The sequence below is a fragment of the Oreochromis aureus genome, linkage group 1 (assembly GCF_013358895.1).
Source record: "Oreochromis aureus strain Israel breed Guangdong linkage group 1, ZZ_aureus, whole genome shotgun sequence".
NCBI classification, from domain to species: Eukaryota; Metazoa; Chordata; class Actinopteri; order Cichliformes; family Cichlidae; genus Oreochromis; species Oreochromis aureus.
Window position 1 is genome coordinate 13,273,517 of NC_052942.1, and position 21,157 is coordinate 13,294,673.

General features: G+C 41.7%; 1 protein-coding gene across 1 annotated transcript in view; it reads right to left on the bottom strand.

The window, feature by feature from the left end:
- The window catches only part of LOC116324025 (E3 SUMO-protein ligase PIAS1-like), a 58,757-nt gene that overhangs the window by 6,256 nt on the left and 31,344 nt on the right, over positions 1–21,157 (bottom strand). The window contains exons 3-12 of the mRNA XM_031744573.2: positions 7,996–8,080; positions 7,744–7,882; positions 7,521–7,655; positions 6,129–6,234; positions 5,735–5,808; positions 5,298–5,458; positions 4,244–4,380; positions 3,826–4,057; positions 3,102–3,241; positions 1,598–1,638 (exon numbers count right to left, since the gene is read on the bottom strand). Coding sequence (XP_031600433.1) covers positions 1,598–1,638; positions 3,102–3,241; positions 3,826–4,057; positions 4,244–4,380; positions 5,298–5,458; positions 5,735–5,808; positions 6,129–6,234; positions 7,521–7,655; positions 7,744–7,882; positions 7,996–8,080 — 1,250 coding nt within the window. The remainder of the gene's footprint in view (positions 1–1,597; positions 1,639–3,101; positions 3,242–3,825; positions 4,058–4,243; positions 4,381–5,297; positions 5,459–5,734; positions 5,809–6,128; positions 6,235–7,520; positions 7,656–7,743; positions 7,883–7,995; positions 8,081–21,157) is intronic.

Below are 21,157 nucleotides of genomic sequence, written 5' to 3' on the forward strand. Positions count from 1 at the left end.
TAAACGATGGCTTAGCGAGAGCGGGGAAATAGAACTCCCATTAAACAGGAAGCGACTTTTGCCTGAACCACAGAGAGTGTGAAAGGTGGAAATAGTCATCCACCGTTTCTAAAATCATGACTTGTTCCATTATAGAACACATTATGACCAGGAATCAAAAAATAGCCAAGCCAACTTTATTTATAAAGCACTTTAAAACAGCAACCTTCAGTCTATTTATCTGCTGATAGGCAGATAAATAGACTGATTATGACCCAAAATGAGTGACTGAGCCCATAAACTCAGCAGGAGAGAGTCAAGACAAAGACGTTTCCCTTCAGACGTCTACATGACCCAAAGTCTGGAAAAACAGATATCGCCATCTGGTGGTCTTCGCAGAGAATGCAGGTTTAAGGAACTCATTCTTCATACCCATAAGCTATGTTAGTGTTTTCTACAATGAGCCAGAACAGCGGGGGGCCGGGTCAGCCATCTGCTGCCACATACGGCGTGCTCTCCAAAAACTTTAAACTCACGTATTATACTGCATGTACGGTCGCTGTCACAGGTATGAACGTGAAGTTGTGAGGAATGTGTCAAACTGACCTACGCCTGTATGATAGAATCCAGTCACTGTAAGTCATTACAGGTGACCACTCGAGCACAGAAGCCTAGCCTAACCCTGCGTTTATGGGGACAAGGAAAATGTTGCCCCCAGGCGGCGGACTTCAAATAAGTAACAACACAAATGCCTACTCATCCGTGGTGCTGCCAGCTGTCTGTGTCCATGTCTGCAAAAGAGTATAATCAAGGCACGAGACCTCAGAGTGTTAACAGTGTGATGAAGCCGGAAAAAAAATCCAGATAAACTAAATGAATCAACTATCGCTTCCTGGTTTCAAAGTGTTCTAATTAAATGATAGCATCAAACAACAGAATAAGAAGAGTTCAGTACTTTATTTAAAAGGTGCGTTTCCCTAAATCACAAAAATATGTGAACACTGAACAACCTGCAGTGGCGTCCAGGTTTAGTTTCTGGTGCACAGAAAATGATCTCCAACAAAAACTCCTTACAGTGAAGTCTGTGGATTCATGCAAAGCAATACTGACTCTTGATGTGCAGTTGCTGTTGAATTTTAATACTATTTTAGACACATATGGCATCCCATTCATCCTCACTGGCAGAACAAATCCCAGATGCAGATAACAGCTGGATATTGCACTACTGAAGCTATGCAAGACACTCTCATTTGGCAAACCTTCATCTCTCCTTAAATAACCAGTACAGACTACAGCCCAGAGGCAGAAGAAATAAGAACACTCGGTAACAGCCACATTTTATGGGAAATAACACAAAATCTCAGGTTTCAGATACATTTCTTTAAATCTTTCTACGTGGTTAACTCTGCATGAAGATTGTTTACTTTTCTGCTTATGGAAAAGAGGGCAGCTTGTTTCTGAGGAGGGCTAAAAACAAAGCTTGTGCTTTCTTTTTTTCCATAAGCACGTTTTGAACATTTTGTTCTCACAGGCTTCCAGGATTTTACTGAAAACAACAAAGTGTTTCAGCTGCTAAATTCAGCCACGTTTACACAATATCAAACACTGCTGTACGTACCGGATGATTGTCCCCTTGAAGAAAAGAGAAAAAATTCAACTCTGGAAATAAAGTAGAGGAAGAGTTAGTGATGAATATCACAAATGCAAATACATATTGTATGTTTGTTTTTTTTTAAAGTTAAGAGAAGTCAGAAGCACAGAGGGGCACAAATCTGTGAAATAGGCAAGGTTGATTCATTAAAAGTTAAAGAGTAAAGTTCAGTTGCAATTTTAAGTTTTTTGCCTTTTCCAATGTCTTTTCTTTCAGAATTTACTGTGCAAAAGTTTTGAGCCACCTCCTTGTCAGAAAAATGGGAAATAGGCACAACAATATATTGAAACACCTGCAATCATACATGGAAATACAGTGCTGTGGGTGTGAGAGGTTACGACCACAGCACCCTGCGCATGCCCAGTCTCGGCTGAAGTCAGGAGCTAAGCAGGGTAGGGGAGGGTTAGCACTTGGATGGAAGACCGTCTGGGAATACCAGCTGCTGTAAGCTTTGGGGTGGCTGTAGCTCAGGAAGTAGAGCAGGTTATCTACTATTCTGTTGGTGGTTTGAGCCCTGGCTGCTCCAGTCTGCATGCTAAATAACACTGGGCAAGACAGGCTGACCCAAGTTGCTCTCCGAACATCCATCGCGGTATGAAAGTGTGCCCTTTTAATGCATTTGTAGTGTTTGGGATCATTTTCGGCATGAAGTTGTTATAAATGAGACACTTTCCACATGTTATTGCATAATAAATCAACGTCTGATGGAGCTTTTCTTCATTAATCAAAGTGAGGCTACAGTTTGTTTGTTTTTTTTAAGCCTGCCATTTTTTTTGTCTTATCACTTCTTCGTTTGTCCTCCGCTTATCCAGTTTCTTCAGTGTTTTTAAGGACACACTGCACACTACACTGAGATCAGTTGACTAATAGCTTTTTAGGAATCACCGTGTTAGTGCAAAAATACTATTTTATATCTGTCAAACTGTGTCAAACTGTGTTAGCTCTGGCATTTTTTCAGCTGATTCAACTAAAGAAAGTACGAAAAACGCAAACTTTTGTGTCAGGCTGCTACTAACAAAATGCCTAAAGATAGAATTTAAAATGCGTTACTAAATTGTCTGTTATGTGTAAACACAACGCTGCTTCATCTCTTGAGTTAGGAGCATTTATTATTAATTATTACTTCTATTGAATGATCCATGATGAGCCAAAGACCTTCAGAAAGCCTGGAGAACTGTTGCTCAAGAGCACTTTGAAAAATGACAACAAAGTGTGGCTCACTGGAAGATAAACAGGAAGAAATGAGAGGTGACTCAAGACTTTTGCACAATACTTTTGTTATATTAAAACAGTGTGGCTCTTTGGCAGAATTTTAAATAAAGTTAGGACAATTTGAACAAGATTTGGCTACACACTGTGAATGATATAGGATATAGTTAGGTTTACATAAATGCACTGTACACAACAGTATCTTTACTAATGCACATGACTTCATGAATACTTGCAAAGCATCCTGTATGTGTGTCATTACCTGAAAGGTCATTGGGGGTGTGGTAGTAGGGCCTGTAGTCCTGGATGAGCGGGGGGACAGGAGGGATGTAGCTGGTGTCTATCCCGGGCATGCTGGGGGTACGGCTCACAGGAGAGGCCTGATGGTGCAGGTTCAACACGCTAAAGGGAAATACAGAGGAAGAAGATGAAGAGATGAAGAACTAAAGGAGCCACATAACTTCTAATAAGGCTTTTATGATGTGTCACGTGTACTGGGATAAACCACAGGGCCGTCCTGTCTCCTTCAATTAGAAAAGTAACACTCACAGGATTCATTAAAGAGAAATGGGAGCAGCAGATGCACCTAATGAATTTTGGATTGGTAGAAAAGGCGGCTGTTTAAATTTCATAGCCATACTAAAGCTGGATTCAAGACTTCAGTCGGGTCTGTTTGTCGGCTGTTTTGAAATTTTGGGACAAACTATGATTGGCTGAACTTTGATTCCCGTTTGCAAAAAAGGTGAGCGAGGCGAGTTATGGAAAGTCACTCGGGTCATCAGACGCAAATGTTTCGTCGACACGCTCGGGCACTGACTGCGAGCGCCGACGTGAAATGTCAAGAAGATGCTGTGCTCATGAATCATTTAAACAGAGAGACAAAACTGCCCACGCGAGCGGCTAAAACGAGCATCAATTTCACATTTAATCACATTCAACCTGCCTGCAGAGATTAAATCAGCATCTAGGGTGTGTGCTCGCCTCACCCTTTGTTGATGACAGGTGGCGAGGTCGGGGACATCGAAGGGCACGCTCTTTTGATAGGAGGAGGCAGCGTTGGGGGCGGCGGCGGAGGCGAATCCGGTCCTTCGTCGTCTGAGGAGCTGTCCAGTGTCAAGTCGATCACTTCCACTTTCTTGCCGTTGCTGCTGTCGCTGCCTCCGTGGCTGGACGCCGAGGAGCTCCGCTGATCTGAGCCTGCGGAGGTCCGGCATGAGCCTGTAGAGCGGTGGTGATGTATCAGTTTGTGTTTGTGAAAATCTTTTAGATTTTGAGAGTCTGAACAGTTAAAAAAACACAACTTCTCCCAACAGATGCCTCGCCTAATTAAAGTTGGGATCACTAAAGGCAGGCTTTCAGGCTAGCACTCCCCTTCCCTCCCTCCTTGTTTATCCCTCATCTCACCATCCAGCCCGTTGTTATAGGAAGCAGAGGACACCTCCTGCACTTCCTTCTTAGACCTCATGGGGGCCCAGCTGCCATCCTCCTTAAACTGGATCTCATCACAGTCCGTGCAGCTATTGAGGATCTCCACAAAAAGCCTGAGAACAAACAAACATGTGATACACCAACCAAGAGAAAAAGACTTTACATCCACTTTACATTACATAAAAAAGCAAAGACGACAACAAAACAATTTCTCTCTAAAAATCATTCCACAAAAGGCTCTTTTATATTGAGCAAGTGTTTGGAAGATAAATCCCCCCACTACATTTATTAGAGTAAATCCCTTATGCTCTATCATTTTATTTGTATCCCATCATATATATATGAAGAACAACCACATAGCAAGCGATGACTAACAGAGTAAATAAAGAAAACAATACAACGCTCCACAGAGCAACAACAAACAAACAATAACAAGAAAAGGAGAGAAGAGGTAAATTGTTACAGTGTTCTGGGACTTTAAACATAAAGGCTGTTTTTTGCTGTAAAAAATATAGTATGGCACGTACACTGACCAGCCACTTTATTAGGTACACCTGGTCAACTGATTGTTAACACACATATCTAATCGGCCAATCACATGGGACCAACTCAGTGGATTTTAGGAATGTAGACAGGGGCAAGACGACCTGCTGAATTTCAAAGTGACGCATCAGAATGAGGAAGAAAAGTGATTTAAGTGACTTTGAACGTGGCATTGCTGTTAGTGTGAGACAGGCTGGTCTGAGCGTTTCACAAACTGCTGGTCTGCTGGGATTTTCCTCTATAATCATCTCTAAAGTTTACAGAAAATTGCCTGAAAAAAACAAAGAGAGAAAAAATCCAATATCCAGTTCTCTCTGCAAAAACACCCCATTGATGTCAGCGGTCAGAGGAGAAAGGCCGGGCTGCTTTGAGCTGATAGAAAGGCAACAGTAACTGAAATAAGCACTTGTTACAACCACGGTATTTAGAAGAGGACCACTCTTGGCACCATTTGATCGAAGGTCACAGGCAGGCCACAGCGACCTACCCGTCAATGATGAGATGCTCGTACGGCGCCTTCTTGTCGCAGACGGGACACACCCAGGTGGGCTTCTTCTCATTCATCTGGATGTAAAGTGTGGCATCGAAGCACTGCAGGTGGGAACATGTCAGCGCCCGGCACGGGATCATCAGCCGCATCTTCCCCAGCTGCGCACATACGTAGTCAGGCCACGAGGTAAGTATAAGTGACACACAAATGTCACAAACACAACAAACCCACGTAGCAAAACAGGATAGGGGCCGAGAAGACAATCGGGCAGGTGGTTCATGTTCACATATATAAGTTATGCACGAGGGCATGTCGAGTCACATACAAAGAAAAATGAGGGGAAAAAGAAAAGTAAAGAATGGAGCAACGTGTTTGGGCATGACTGAACCTCGAAAAAGGGCCTTAAATTCATGTAGAGCAGGGAGCATATTTACCGGGCAGAGGAGTGACACTCGAAGGCTGGTTGTGGCTATTTCGCTGTCTGGGTCGGCTGTTAGCTTCTCTTTTACTGCAGGGTAGAGGAGAAGGACAAACACGTGTGAGTGTCAGAACCAAAGTGCTGACTTCTCCTAACAGATGTGCCTCCTGAATCACTGCCTGACTGCACCTAAATCTTTTTATGCTACTTGCAAAACGGCATGCAAGAAATATATAGACAGCTCCCATCTGAATGGATGAAAACATTTCAAAATAAGAGTTCAGTCTTAAAGCTTTTTGCACTGTCCCACACAAAAATTCAGCCTTTGATACATTAAATTACAGTGGAAACAGAAGAACAGCATTAGCTGATACACTGGATGGGTGCTTCTCTTAAAAAGAGGTCCTTACTGAGTGCTCTGGAGTGGTCTGGGTTTCTGATGCCTTTAGCTCGCAGTCTCTGTAACAGCACTGTGGACGACTGCTGCTTCACCAAGTACACCGCCATCGAGTAACTCTGTGGACACACGGGAAGACACGACAATGTCTAAAAGCATTTATTATATCCTGCAAAGAGTGACAGCACGTCCTTGAACATGTTACTCAGTATAACTTTCAATATTTGCCTCCACAGTCTCAGTGAAATCGATCCTTCTGCTGTGACACTAATGTAAGTTATGCAACAGTCAGCAAGCTCTTCTGTTCTCAGACCTTTCCTTTACTGCCCTCTACTGTCCGTCTGCGGAATGTCGAGCTCCACCCACCTCGATAAAAGCCAGCAAATATAAAGACAGAATTTTCTTAATCACATTTATGACGCATTTATCCTTCATCAAACGCCTCTGAATCCATGTATTTTAAAGGGAAATCTTCCCCTGAAGTTGTAGTTTTTATCCAATTTTGGTTTTTCTTTTACAACGTTTGGCTGTAAAAAGGGAACACTGTGCCCCTTCCTGGGCTTCGCACCAATTTGAAAGCCTCTTCATATAATCATTCTTTAAGTCTTTTTTTAAATAGGCTGTTCTCGGCTTCTTTTTTTTTTGGTCTGTCATCTATGTGAACACAGTAAGTTAAGAACACCGTGTGATGTGATCATACACTGAGGCATGCGGCAGCACCTCGTTGCATAAATGGGGACATACATTAATCAAGATTAATGCAGATTTTCAGGACCTCTATTTAAGACAGACAATAAACATTAATAACACCCGCAGATCAGCTCAAACACCAGATTAATTAACTGTGTTGTATCTGGATAGAGAACACAATAGAATTTATTAAATTTTTTTAATGATCATGATGCCATTAAAAAAAAAGTCAAACCTTAACTTGTCTCTAGTCCCTTATGTTGTGTTACTAAGAATAAAAAAAAAGTCTATATTGTGATTCAAGTGCTTGGAAGTACCGCCTCATGGCTCCTACCCATGTGACTCCTTATACAGGCGAGCAGTATAAGGAGTGAAAAAGTCTGCAGAGGAAGTAAAGGAGCAAGAGTGCAATGAGTTGAACACAAGACATTCACACATAATATTTCTATGTCATTTCTTTGTAAAGCCAGAATTAGCTTCGTCTTATTTGTATTAAGCTTGTTTGTCTGATGGAAGAGGCTTAGACGAGGGTGGGGGGAGCTGCAGGAAGTCAGATATCTGCTTTCAACTTCAGAACGACACCAAAGCTGAGAAAAGCACAAAGTAAGCCTTCGTATTCGAGCAGCTGTAACCAGCAAATGTTTAAATTCATTCATTAAGCATCTAAAGTGTCCTTCAGTTATTCACACACACTGCAAAAGGCTTTGGCTCCTACCCTTCCGATCTCAGCGGTCCACGACACCACGATGGTATTGGGGACTGTGGTGGACAATCTGACCAGTGAGGTAATGTTGATTGGGCGGCTGGGCCGCTTGGGCTCGACACCGTTTTTGGTTGGAGGAAGATAACCCTAGAAATGAGAAGCGAATATCATTAATGTCGTTTTTCAGGTGGCATTATAACATTCTTTATTAAACGGCTGACTCAGCGCTTCTCACCGGCAGGTTGCACGGCTTCCCGTTTACTTTCACACACAGATTTGGGGGGAAATGGTCTTCCTGAGGACAGCTGGTCTCCGACAGGCAAAACCGCAACTGAACCTGAACTGAGAAGTCACATTTGGTCCCCGAGATGTCCCTTTGAGAGCAGAAACACATTTATCAATGCGCAGCCGCGCAAACCCTGTACATTTCTGAATTATTCATGAACAATTCAGCATCCTGCGTCGACGGAGCGGCGTTAAATTTTACATTGAGCTGCTGATCTGCTGAACTTGCTGCGGCGTTAAAGCGAAGGCGAAACATGTCTCCTGAAACCGCTGGCTGTTGTCTGACGCTGCAGAGAGACAGAGAGAGAGAAAGCGGGAGAGGACATGTTTAATAGCTGAGGACATTACATATAAAGCTGAATTAATCGTGCCTGCTTTCTCACATTACATGTATCTACTTTTTAATTGTGGAAAATGTTGGCCAGTTATCATATGTAACCCTCAGACATTAATATAATAAAAAACAATGTCTGCACAAATAACACGCCTCATACATGAAGCAGGTGAGGAAGTATGTGCACAGCCGTGTAGCAGAGAGGCTTCTCTGCATTATCAGTCAGGGCTCGCACGCATGAAATGACTAACTGAGAAACACCTGGACGCCAAAACCAGACCTCACACTAAGGTGAAAACGAAGGAGAAAATGTGTGCGTGCTATTTATAGGCCCACCCACAGGTGCTGGAAATAACTGGTGCTACTAACCCAGCCTCCACCAAGGAGGCAGCGAGCTTGAGAAAAGTTTGAGTTGGATTCGTGTAGGAGGTCAACATGAAACTACGAGTCACGATGGTTCAAACCGAGCCCTGTTTTGCATTTGGACTTTAAGAATGTTTCAGCTTCTCAGGAAACTTGCTTAAATATCTTCTGTCATAAAGTGAAAGACCGACACCGTCACAGTTAGTTTTTCTTGGCACAGATGGGTATCCCATCGAACCAGAGGCAGTTCAGGGGTTAAAAAAAATGTTTATATATTCTATCAAACCCCTTGAAATTCATTAATATGTTTGAACATGTTCGTTTGATGATTTCAGATGGAAATGTAAAAATGGCAAATTATCATTTTAGGGTTATTACGTTTTAAACTGCAACTACACAAAAAATAGCAGCCACAGAGGTCGTAGTGAAACTCCAAACGTGACAGTTTCTCGGGTCAATATTTATACTCTCACATCTTTGTGAGTTCACCTTTGACACTACTTTCAAGTCTTTCGTTTGGCAAGATAAAAGCCCTGTGGGTCATGAAAAATATGGTATGGGAGTTACAGACATGTAAGTATTATATTCAGTACTGTGCAAAAGTCTCGTTTCTTTATGTTGTGCTTCCGAGGATGGCATCTCTCAGTATGGTGTGCAGTGCGTTCTTATAAGTTTGAGAAAACTGATCTGAAAGTCATGTTGTTGTTGTTAAGAAATACAAACATTCAGCAAAGACCTGACACAGGACCTGTGGGATACATCTGCACTTGGTTTAAAGAATGATCATGGATTGGCCTCCCCAGAGTGCGGACCTTGACTTTATTGAAGGTCATCTTAACAGAGAACAGGAAAAAAAAAGGCAGCCAACATCCAAAGAAGAGCTTTGAACTATTCTTGAAGACTACAAGACAGCTTCCGACAGATCAGGCTGTGTTGAACAATAAAGTTATAATAATAATAATAACAGATTGCATTTTATATAGCGCTTTTTGACACCCTCAAAGCGCTTTACAATTCCACTCTTCATTCACACACTGGTGGAGGCAAGCTACAGTTGTAGCCACAGCTGCCCTGGGGCAGACTGACAGAAGCGAGGCTGCCATATCGCGCCATCGGCCCCTCTGGCCATCACCAGTAGGCGGTAGGTGAAGTGTCTTGCCCACGGACACAATGACCAAGACAGACAGAGCTGGGGATTGAACCAGCAACCTTCTGCTTACAAGATGAGCTTCCCAACCCCCTGAACCACAGTCGCCCCCTGACTGACTGTGCAAAGTCAGTTTTTATCTATATGCTGCATTCCCGTGTCGCGTCTGCATGTTTCAATAAATCACTTTACCTACTACACCTGTATTCATGTGTTCTGTACACACATGAAATCAAACTACACTTTAAATTGGGTTGAGTTGAACAAAAAGGTAAAAAAAACAACAAGAAAAAAAACATATTTAAAAAAAAATTCCAGCTGAGAGGTAGAACAGGTGATGAACTTCTTAGTCCGAATGAAACTGAAAACTGAAAGCAACTAAAATCTTCACTAAAAAAGATTTTCTTAAAAAAAATCTTCATTACAAGTTTTCCTTACGCAGACCACTATAATCAGTGTTAAAACACTGTGATGTTTTACTCCCTTTGCGTGGATGTTGTGAAACAGATAAATCTCAGTGGGAATGTTTTGGTCTGCAGGTTGTGTAAGTGAGGAGCGAAGAGGAGTTGTTGCTTTAGCTACATAAAATAATGCTGAACTGTGAGTGTGTGAGTTAAAATGAGTCTCTGCACACACACCATACCAGCTTTAAGAACACAAAAATGCTTTCCATATATGGCGCGTGTGTGTGTGCGATGGGGGGGGGGGCAGTACAGTTCCTATGGATGATTACTGGACCAATCATGTACCTCCTCTCGGCATACCAAACAGCCATTAAATTTCCCAGTAATGACCCGTCTCATCACCAGCGTGGTATATAATTTGTTTGACATGTGCAGTGTTTGCTGTATGTTCCTGTGTGTTTTAAGCAGCAGCCTGTGCACTGCAGAACAAAATCATACGCGAGTGTGCTTTCGAACAACCATCTCCCTCCTCTCCGGGCACACAGGTTATAAATAGAAAAAGCTCTCTCACTCCCTCACTCTTGCTCTGCCTATCTCCTATCACTCTATAACTCCCTCTCTCTCCCTGGTGCTGGATTTGTTTCTGTTGTTTCAAAGTGAGTGGTTGGGAGAGATATGAAAGAGGTTGAAATGGCCTTTGATTGATGTCTTCCTCACTCTCACTAACACAAGGCTGTATTTTTACCCAAGCAGTGTTTGACATCAACTTTAACATATTTTTCTTTGTCTTTCTCACAAACTGGTCTAAAGTAGCAAAAATATATATATATATATGTTTATCTGAAACCAGATGCAAGCTCCTCATTAGCCCTTTATCATTAGTCTTCCTCGGGACTTCTGTCCTGCTTATACACAAAATTAAAAGTAGCAGTTTGAAACTAAACTTAGTCTTCTTGCCACAGATCATATTTCTCATTTAAATCTACAACGGTCAACTTTTGGTATTATAGCAGGCACTGCTGCCAAGACACGTGTTGTGCCATATCTCATCACTCTCCTGTTTCCTTGGTAACCTAGCAACTACCATTAACACAGCACATGGAGCCCAGAGCCGATGAATGGAAGAGTCGTGTCATCTCCGTTCACTCCAATGATCCTGATAATGCGGATCTTTAGCAACATATGCTAGCTGCACCATGGAGATATAGCACAGCACGGAAGTTTGACATGCATTTTTACAAGGTAATAAGTTAAAAAAAACAAGTCTGTAATGTTATCAGCACACAATCCAACTGCCTACTAAGCACTTGTCAGAACTATTCCAAACTCCCGCTGATAGGACTCTGATTTACTCAAGGGCTCTGATGAGCCTAGCACAGCGCTAGCCACAACCGAGTTTCTTTACTTTGTTTTTACTGAAAATCAAAGGCAACAAATCTATGGATGTTACACAGAACAAATACAATTGATTTATTAACAAAAGTTAAAGGAAAAAAATCCATTATTTCTTTAAATATGAAGCTACAGTCATCATCCAGCCAAGTTTAGCTTAGCTTGGCGCGAAAACTGGAAACGGGGAAAACGGTTGGCCTGAGTTTCACCAAAAGTACAAAATGCTACCTCCAGGTGGCGCTAAAGCTCACTAAACTATGCAGACTTCGCTTCATTGTTTACAGAAGAACAAGAATAAGAAGCAAAACAGCAGCTTAAAACAAACTCAGAGATTTGTCACTGTGATGATGCAGCAGTTTGGTCCACTGATATCTGCTGTTGTGATCACTCATGTAAAGAAGGCAAAAGATATAAATAAATAAATCTTTTTTTTTTATCATATTTTTACTTCTGATTGCAGCCCAGTTATTGGTAGATATTCTAATAATATACATTTAAGTCGGAAAAAATCTTTTCACAGAAGTCTGTTTAGTACTTGGGACAAACTAAATATAACCAATGATTCAATAGCTTGCAAAACCAGCTTTAGCAGCAATATTTCAAAATAATTATTTTCTGTGTGACTTTATCAGTCTCTAACATCACTGTGGAGGAATTTTTGCTTACTATTCAGTTCAGTGAGGTATGTAAACATTTGTTTATGTACAGCTTTCGGTCCCACCACAACATTTCAGCACTAGGTTGAGGATCTGGACTTGGACACCTTGATTCTTTTCTTTTTCAGCCATTCTGTTCTCTGCTGTACTTGAGATCACTGGCCTGTTGCATGACCCAATTTCAGCCAAGCTTTAGCTGTCAAACAGATGGCTTCAGATTTGACTAGAATACTAGAGTGGCACAGTGTTCTGTGGTTAGCGCTTTTGCAAGCAAGAAGGTCCTGAGTTTGCATTTTGTGCAGAGTCTGCATTTTCTGCTGTGTTTCTGTGGGTTATGGCTTCCTCCCACAGTCCAAAGACAAGCAATGGGCAATGTTAACTGGTGATTCTAAATGGGCCGTAGGTGTGAATGCGAGTGTGAATGGTTGTCTTAATGTGTTAGCCATGCGACGGATTGCCCTATGACAGCTGGGACAGTGGACAAACAGTCCCAGCTGTCCCGGCATACAGAGGACTTGACTCAATGACTGTAAAGTGCCCAGGTGGTCCTGTAGCTTTAAAATGAACCCAAATCATCACCCCTCCACTACCATGCTTTGCAGTTGTTTTTGACGTACTGCTCAGTGCCAAACATCTCCACGCTGTCATGAACTTTAACATTGAAAATGCTAACTGGAGCCTGTAGAGTCTGAAATTCAACTCTTGGGATTTACTGTCAGACCTTGAGATGAAGTTCCTGGGATGTACACTCCAAAGAAACTGTAAAATGCAAAAATAGCTGCTTTTATAGTGGTGCTCACACTTGCTGATGATCAGCTACTGACCCTCTTAATTCCGATGGAGTCAGTAAGGGTGGACTTGGGTTTTCAAAGGACTGCAGTGAAAACTCTCCTTTTCACATGACTGCAAGTCGCTGGCATGATGGGTCTGTCAATATGTAACCTGGCTGTTAATCAAAACCCTCAACCTTTATTTGTAACTCAGCAGGTCAAAGTTACATGCAATAATGCTAGACTGAGTGAGATTTTCCACTTCAGCAGAGCGAAGACTCTTACTTTATTGCCAGTCAGCCAGCTCCTGTTGGTTCAGATGCTTTTGGTCTTGATAGCAAGATTAGGTGTATGCTGGCTTGACATGGGTGGACAGTGCAACTGCTGGTTTATATTTAAAAGGAGATTTTATATTTGTTTGCAGAGCGGACTCACAGCCTAACAGAATTTAATGCAACAGCATCCTCATTACCCCTTAAAGCGACAGAGGCTGCTGTTCAGCAAAAGTTATAAGCTCATAAAACTGACAACATCATATGCAGTAGAATTTCTATAAAATGAGTTTCTACTTATTTTCACTGAAAGAAGTAACAAAGAGCAATGATCAAGAGCTGGAATTACGGTTCCCGGCATTGCATGAAATCTTATTTCTGACTAATGGTGCTTAATAAACATAAATAAATCACCGGGACATTAATTTTGAGGCGCAAGCATAATCACAATGAATAAATAAAAGCTTCTATTAATACAAATCTCCAACCATGTGTCTCAGAGTACCGGGAGATTGTTCTGACTAAATGCAGAAGAAGAGAAGAGGACAGCTGAGGTGAAATTTCTAAAGGTCTAACAAGGGTATTACAGATAGCACAGGCTAAAGGATTTTTTGCAGTTTGTGATGGACTGTGTGCTTAATGTCAAGCTTTTGAAGGCAAACTTGGTAGAAAAACCTGCAGACTCTCTGTCCTTCATGGTACGCGGTTTGAGACCCTCGCTGTACCTGGCACTGCACTGCATTTTAAACTGTTTCTAAACCGTAAACTGTATGTAAGGCAGATGGTGGGAGGAGTGACAGATGGGAGAATGACCTCCAATAGGTTGATGTTTACAGTACAGAGGAAATAAACCGAGCGGGAACCAAAATATACAGTCAGCTGCAGTTTCTCTGAGTATATAGAATCACTCAGAGATGTATTTCTATTTTTTCCCCATGCATGCCTAATAACAGAAGAGGCTGAAATGACACTAACCTAGCAGTAGACCTAGTTTCTACTGAGCCTGAACTGCAGCGGCTATATTAAGAATTCGCTCTAATATTTTGTTGTCCACTTATTAATATAAATGTGGTGGACAAAAACAGTAAAGGTTAAAGGAAATCCAAAATAACAACTACTTAGCCACTGTGGGAGTATGCACAATGCCCACAACAATGAATATGCACATACACACTGGTCTCTAAAAATACATAGGTTATCTGATTAATGTGCTCTAAAAGGCGGTTAAAAAGGGATGTGACTGGGTTGGGATTCCCACACGCCAACGAGCCAGCCTTCCCAAAAAGGAAACGAGTGTAAACCTTTCGACAAGCACACAACTGTGAAGAAAGAAAAAAAGTTTTGCGGCTGACATATTTATGTTTGAACTAAATTTATGTTCCAGTGTGACCACATGTGTTTTAAACCATGCGATTTAGCTGTTATCAACCCATTTAATGGCTGTTATCAGTTGTTATCAGTACAACACATATTGCCAGTAGGCGCACTCCCCTCTACCTTCGAGCTGGCTCGGTAAGCCTCTACCATCCATTGTAATGAGAGATAAACAGAGAGCAGCACAGGCGTCTACTGTCCGTGCATAATCTCTGCTCGTAAGTGCTGTGTTAAGCTAGCAAATGTACACTCTTTACATGGTAAAAAGTCGGTTAAACAAAGGAAGCGCCGACGTCTAACCTTTTGTTCCAAAACAAAGCTAAAGACTGAGTAAAACCAAGGTTTTTGGTGGCAAATTTATCTGTTGTGGTTGAGAGCTGACTCGATTATGCGTCAGCCACTTTTGATGCTGTTTTAACCTGTGAAAACACTGTCTATTACTTCCATTCAGAAGGGCAGAATGACTAGCGCTGAATGAGGTGATAACTACCCAGTAGTTGAAAGCGGAGGCCACCTACTTGGGATTGATACCAAGAGATAACTGTCATTCAGCAGGCTCATAACAACTGAAATCAACGTCTAAAAAGGTGTTAAAACTGGCAGCTGATAAAATAGAGTGAATTAAAAAAAAATTATATTTCACATTGAAACTAGAGGTGTAACTATTACCAGGCTCTTTACTGCAAGAAAACCTGGAAAACTTAAAATCTGGGTTCGGCTCTGCTTTGAAAAGAAGAAATGTGAGCTAAACATCAGAGAATGTGCTCGAGCTTCATAGCCGCTCTTCAGCACAACAAAGCCCAGCTGGAGTTTATTAACTTGTTAGTGGCCTTGCTACTTTTTCTCTGGTGCACCGCATGCACGCGCGCACACACAGAATCAAAGGCAGTGCCACATGTACGTGCACAAACACAACATACAACAGCGTTCACAGACAGAACAAAGACAAAAATCCTTCCAGCGTCACTCAAACTACAACACCAGAATGATCGGCGACAAAAAGGTCGGCTCGAAATGTCACACCCACATTCACGCACAATGACAACTTTCCAGAAGTGTTTCTTGCCTCCCCCCCACCCGCAGTTATTACCTTTTATTATCCACATGTTGTAAAGTTACATACTGACAGGGCTCATTTAAGCATTCCAGTGTGCACACAGCACTGCTCAGGCTGGCATTAAAGTTTCTTTCTGGCCCTGCGATCCTTGTCAGCGTGCACGCTGGAGCACGCGTGTTGCTGTGTTTTCAGAGCTTGGCCTCTTGCCATCACGCACCACGCCCATGTTAGTATAGAATCAAAGACACCCAATGATACGACACTGTTCCTCCTCTCTGAGACCAGCTTAAAAAAAAAAAACAGAAGAAGAAGAGGAGAAGAGCAAAACTACAGATGTTTAGGTTTCTTATGAGTCGGGTCTGTCTAATCAGGCAGTTTGTCGAGATGATGATGCACCAACTCAGACAGAAGAGGAAAATAATGCTGCTTTAATAGGCTCTGAGAGATGGAAGCCATTTTCTGCTGCGTGTTTATAGCCGAGCGCAGCCAAGGCTCCTTTTGTTGATGTTCGTTCGCTGTGAGAAGTCTGAGTTGTTTACAGAGAGATAAAGATTTCGCGCGGGATCACACGGAGGTCAGAGTACGAGCTGGCAAATCTCAGGTTGTGTTTTGATGCTGGGCGACGAGGTCGGTCCCCGCTCGTTGGATGTTTTGGAACACTGCCGCCATATTCTTCCACGTATAGCTGATAGTGTGTGTGATACAGTATCTTTACTGATTCTTAGAGTTCTTGATTTGCTTAGCAGAAACATTTGATTTGTGGCGATTAAATGTGCTCGAGGACACTCCAGTAAGGTGGATAACTGTGACAAGAAACTGAACGCAGGTCCATTTTTTGATGTGATGACCCGATGTGTAATTTCTGACATCCTGCTGCTGAGAGTCTTTGAAACACGACTTGTATGATTTGCAGACATCAAGTGTTTAATTCAGATTTTATTGAATTCAAGTTTTATAGCTATTTGTGCTTTCAAGTGTTCTTTCGTAGGAACTAAACTCAGCACTTTCTACAGATGTTTCAAAATTAAATCTTTTAACAGACATGAACGCATCTGATTTGAAGGAAGTTTTTAACTTTAAAACAGTACCATCAGTTAATTAAGACATTAAAAAGGAGCCAATCATGGAACATACAAGTCCTGTGTGAAACACAGTAACATGAAGCCATCAAGCTAACAAGAGCCTTCTATTGGATAATCACTGCAGAGAATATTATGTTTGACCTGGCTACAGGTTATTTCCCCCGAACTGATGCAGTGAGCAGCTTTTCATTTCTTGAACTGTGTTGGAAGAAACATCCTATGGTTCAGAAGGGACAAATTATTGATCAGCATCAAGCAAAGAAATCAACTAAAGAGACTGCTGATAGTACTAAAACTGGATTAAGGTTAACGGATTATTAAAATCCATAAGGATAGTGGTGAACCATTATCTTCAAGAAGAAATGTGTGAGAAAATGATCGTAATCAGCGATCACTTAAACATTTGGTGAAGTCACATCATATCAGAAAATCCCCTGTGAGCAAGGACTAGGCGACAGTGGGAAAAAGAAACCCTCCCTTTTAACAGGAAGAAACCTCCCCCAGAACAAGGCTCGTGGAGAGGCGCTCATTTGCAACAACTGGTTGGTCTTGGGGGGAGGAAGACAGGACAAAAAAACCACACTGTGAAAGAGATGCCGAGATTAATTTTCACAATAATAGTAATAAACAGTAGAACTCACAGCTATGGTTAATATTGAAAGTAAGAGTATTTTCTCATGCACAATGCAAAGAGAACCAAAGGGACTGGGCGTAAACAGTGGTGCTGTCTTAGGAAATCCACTTATCAGTGAAGCTAAACAGAAAAAAAGATTCAGTTTGCAAGGGAGCAAAAAGCTTGGACTCTAGTGCAAGGAAAAGGTCATGTGGTCTGACGAGCAGAGTGATGGACGCATCAGGGTAAGAAGAGACATGCGGATGAAGTGATGCACCCATCATGCCTAGTGCCTACTATAAAAGTCTGTGAGGGCAAAGTTAAGGTCTGGGGTTGCTTCCAATGGTCACGTCTAGCTTCAGCAAACTTATGTGTCCAAAAATGAGGTCAGCTGACCACCTGAATATACTGAATGACCAGGTTCTTTCCATCAGTAAATGTTAATGGCACAGACTTATTTGAATATGACAATGCCAGGATTCATTCATCAAATTGCGAAAGAGTGGTTCAGGAAGCATGAGACATCATTTTCACACATGGATAGAGTCCAAACCTTAACATCATTCAGAACCTTTGGGACGTGCGGGAGAAGGCTTTACGCAGCACTACAACAACACAAGATCTGGGTGAAAAATTCATGCAGCTGTGGATGAAAATAAATGTTGTGACATTTGAGTCTCTAATGACGTACGCTACCCGGCTGTTTTCTTTTTACTTTTTTGGTTAGTGACTAAATTATAAAATACCACATATCAAACAGCCGCTGTGATAGAGTACTTGTCTTCCCTTGGGGCTTCCCACCGGCTCTTATCAAAATTAAAACTGGGATTTCATAAAACTGCTTTATTCGCAAGGGGTCGCCAAAGCAGATGGATCCATATACTTGGAACACATATGGCACTGGAAAAAAAGGAAAGGACTAAAAGGACTTCAGCACTGGAAAAATTGAAGTGCCTCAAGGCTACAGTCACAATGTAGTGCTATATACTCCTTAACAGCACACTAAACATACTTGCATTAAGAAAAACAAGGAAAAAACACTTAATGTGTCAGGCTAAAACTGAAATATTTTTGGGAGAATCTTATCACAAAAAAGCAGAAATTCAACATTTGAGTAGACGTTTCTAAAGAAACAAGCGCTGTGTGAACAATGTGCTGTGCATTACTGGGTGATTTTTGAGGGATTGCTCAAATACTGTTGCTACTACCTAAGGTAAAAGGTATGACTGCAGTCCCAGAGGTTTGGAGGAATGCGGCATTGCGACTAAGTCTAGAAATACCAGCAATCCTGCTATGACATACCTATCCATATGCTCAAAAACCTCCACTATATAAAATGCCTTTCTCTTATTTTATGGGAATGCATTCTTATATACATCACAGTCCATTACTGACAAACTGAGACTCAATATAAAGGGAGAAAAAGCAATAAAACAATGAGCAGCCCTTACTTGCGCACTGAAACCTGAATGCAGGAACAAATCAACTTTTCTGTGGCTGTATTTATGCCACACTACTTTGCGTTATATGTGAAGATTATGATAATCTAAATACAGAAGAAGGAACAAAAATGAATGTAGGTACTGGAATGTAGGAAATGTTTAAAAACTCTGTAAACATGCACAGTGACTTCATTCAATCATTTTGTGGCTTTTAAAAAGCCTCCAAAGCTGCATAATATCAACTATCACCATAAACATGACATACTGAGCAAAGCTAGTTATCTAAATGCCATTACCGTTACTAAAGAACTGATACTGATAAACAACTTTAAAGCAAAGAAACTGTTTTTTCCATTTCCACTACACATACTGTAGGTGGATCTTTACATCTAAAAGCTCTTCTCTAACAGAAAGTTAGAGGATAAGGCATTTTACAGGATGAGTCAGATAAAACCAAGTCATGTGGAAGAAAAATGATTAACTGAATAAGAAAACTACAGTACTGTGCAAAAGCAGTTGCCAATCTAACACTTTCCAGATGGTACTGCATGGTGGATCCAAATCTGACAGACAGCCTTAAACCAGGACAGAGTCTCCACCATATTTTACAGATGGCTATAGACCAGGGGTGTCCAACTCCAGACCTCGAGGGCCGGTGTCCTGCAGGTTTTAGATATCACCCTGAGTCAACACACCTGAATCAAATGATTAGTTCATTACCAGGCCTCTGCAGAACCTAAAGACATGCTGGGGAGGTAATTTATCCATTTAAATCAGCTGTGTTGGATCAAGGACACATCTAAAACCTGGAGGGTGCTAGCCCTTGAGGCCTGGAGTTCAACACCCCTGCTATAGACACTCACTGTTGTACCTCTCTCCAGACCTCTCCAAAAGTTGATTCTGTTCATCTGGACGCAGCGTTTTCAGTGGGAAACGCTGCGTCCAGATGAACAGAATCAGCTTTTGGAGATTTACTTACCTGGATGATTGAGAATGCATCAAGACGTCTCTCCAGACCTCTTCCTTGCATAGAAGAGGTCAGGTAGACTGATTGATTCATCACTTCATAAGACCGGCTGCCACCGATTTTCAGTTCACTTCTTGTGTAATTTGACAATTTGGCATACTTACATACTGTACACCATGCTGAGATATACCATGTGAAAATTAGTGAAAAAGCAGCCAATGTCCAAAGAAAAACCTCTAGAAAGCATGAAGCGCTATTACTCAACAACACTTTAAAAAATTACAAGAAAGTCTGGTTGCTTAGAAGCAAAAGGGGTGACTCAAGACTTTTGCACAGCATTGTACAGGCAGATGAATAAACTGTGTAAACATGTATTAGACCCTTCCATCCTTCAAAATGTGCTGAATCGTTTTTGGTAAAGAAGTAACTGTTTAAGTATAGAGTTCATCATCCATCATTATCCACGGTTTAAATTGGTCTCATCAGTATGATGATAGGCGTGATGGGTTGAAGGAAATGTTGAATGCACAATGCAGTGGCTGTAGAATAATGATCAGTTTCACTTTACTGTGCAACCCTGACTGCCGCTGGGCACAAAAATCTTGCCGGAAAATGGGGGCTCAATTGCACAATCAAACCAGGAAGAGAACAGTGATTTTATTTTCCTTAGAATTTGCAGCTTTCCGTAGGTAGCTGAAATGGTGGATTCTGGAAACACTATCCGGCAGTAGAGTTATAAGAAAAACGAAAAAAAAGAAAGAGTCCTGTTGCTGGAGGAAGCAAAGAAGGTGATGAGGAGGAGAAAAAGAGGGAATGTTGGACGGGCATTCACTCGAAGGAGAGAGCTCTGGGGAGTTGTCTATTGCCACTTTAATTGACAGGCAGATGGCACCATGCAGACGTGATTCATGTCCTGGCACCTGGAGTCCTGCTGAACTGTGTGCAATGCTGAAGGTTGAATTTTTTTCCCCCTTCCCCTTGTGACCTTAGAAAATGTACTGAAGGCAAGTATGACAGTGACCTCCTAACAGATAATAAAAAATAATCTTAACAATAAAACAAGTTTTCCAAAGGGGGTTTCAGGATTCAGCATGCAAAGATATAATCATGGGCTGACTCATTTCTAAAGGAAGCCATCCAAAAGAAAAAAAACAACAACAAAAAAACCTTATTAGATATTTTTTTCCACATGCTTTTCCTCTACAGCAATCTTCTCATGTAACAAACCATTATGCACAAAGTCCTCATCAAACGCGGAATAGACTTGCATCCCTTTTTTCCCGAAGATATGGTAATTAAATCATGCATAATGCATGTGCAACACTATGATATCCATAATGAGCGGTGATGTATAGTTCTGCGCGCAGCACGGACAATGATGGAGCACAACCAGTGGGGTAAGATGGGAGATGCTGGTGTAAGCCTCAGTGTTGACCAGTAGGCTGTCAGGCCTACACTGTGGGCCAACCAACCTTTATTCTCCACGCTGAT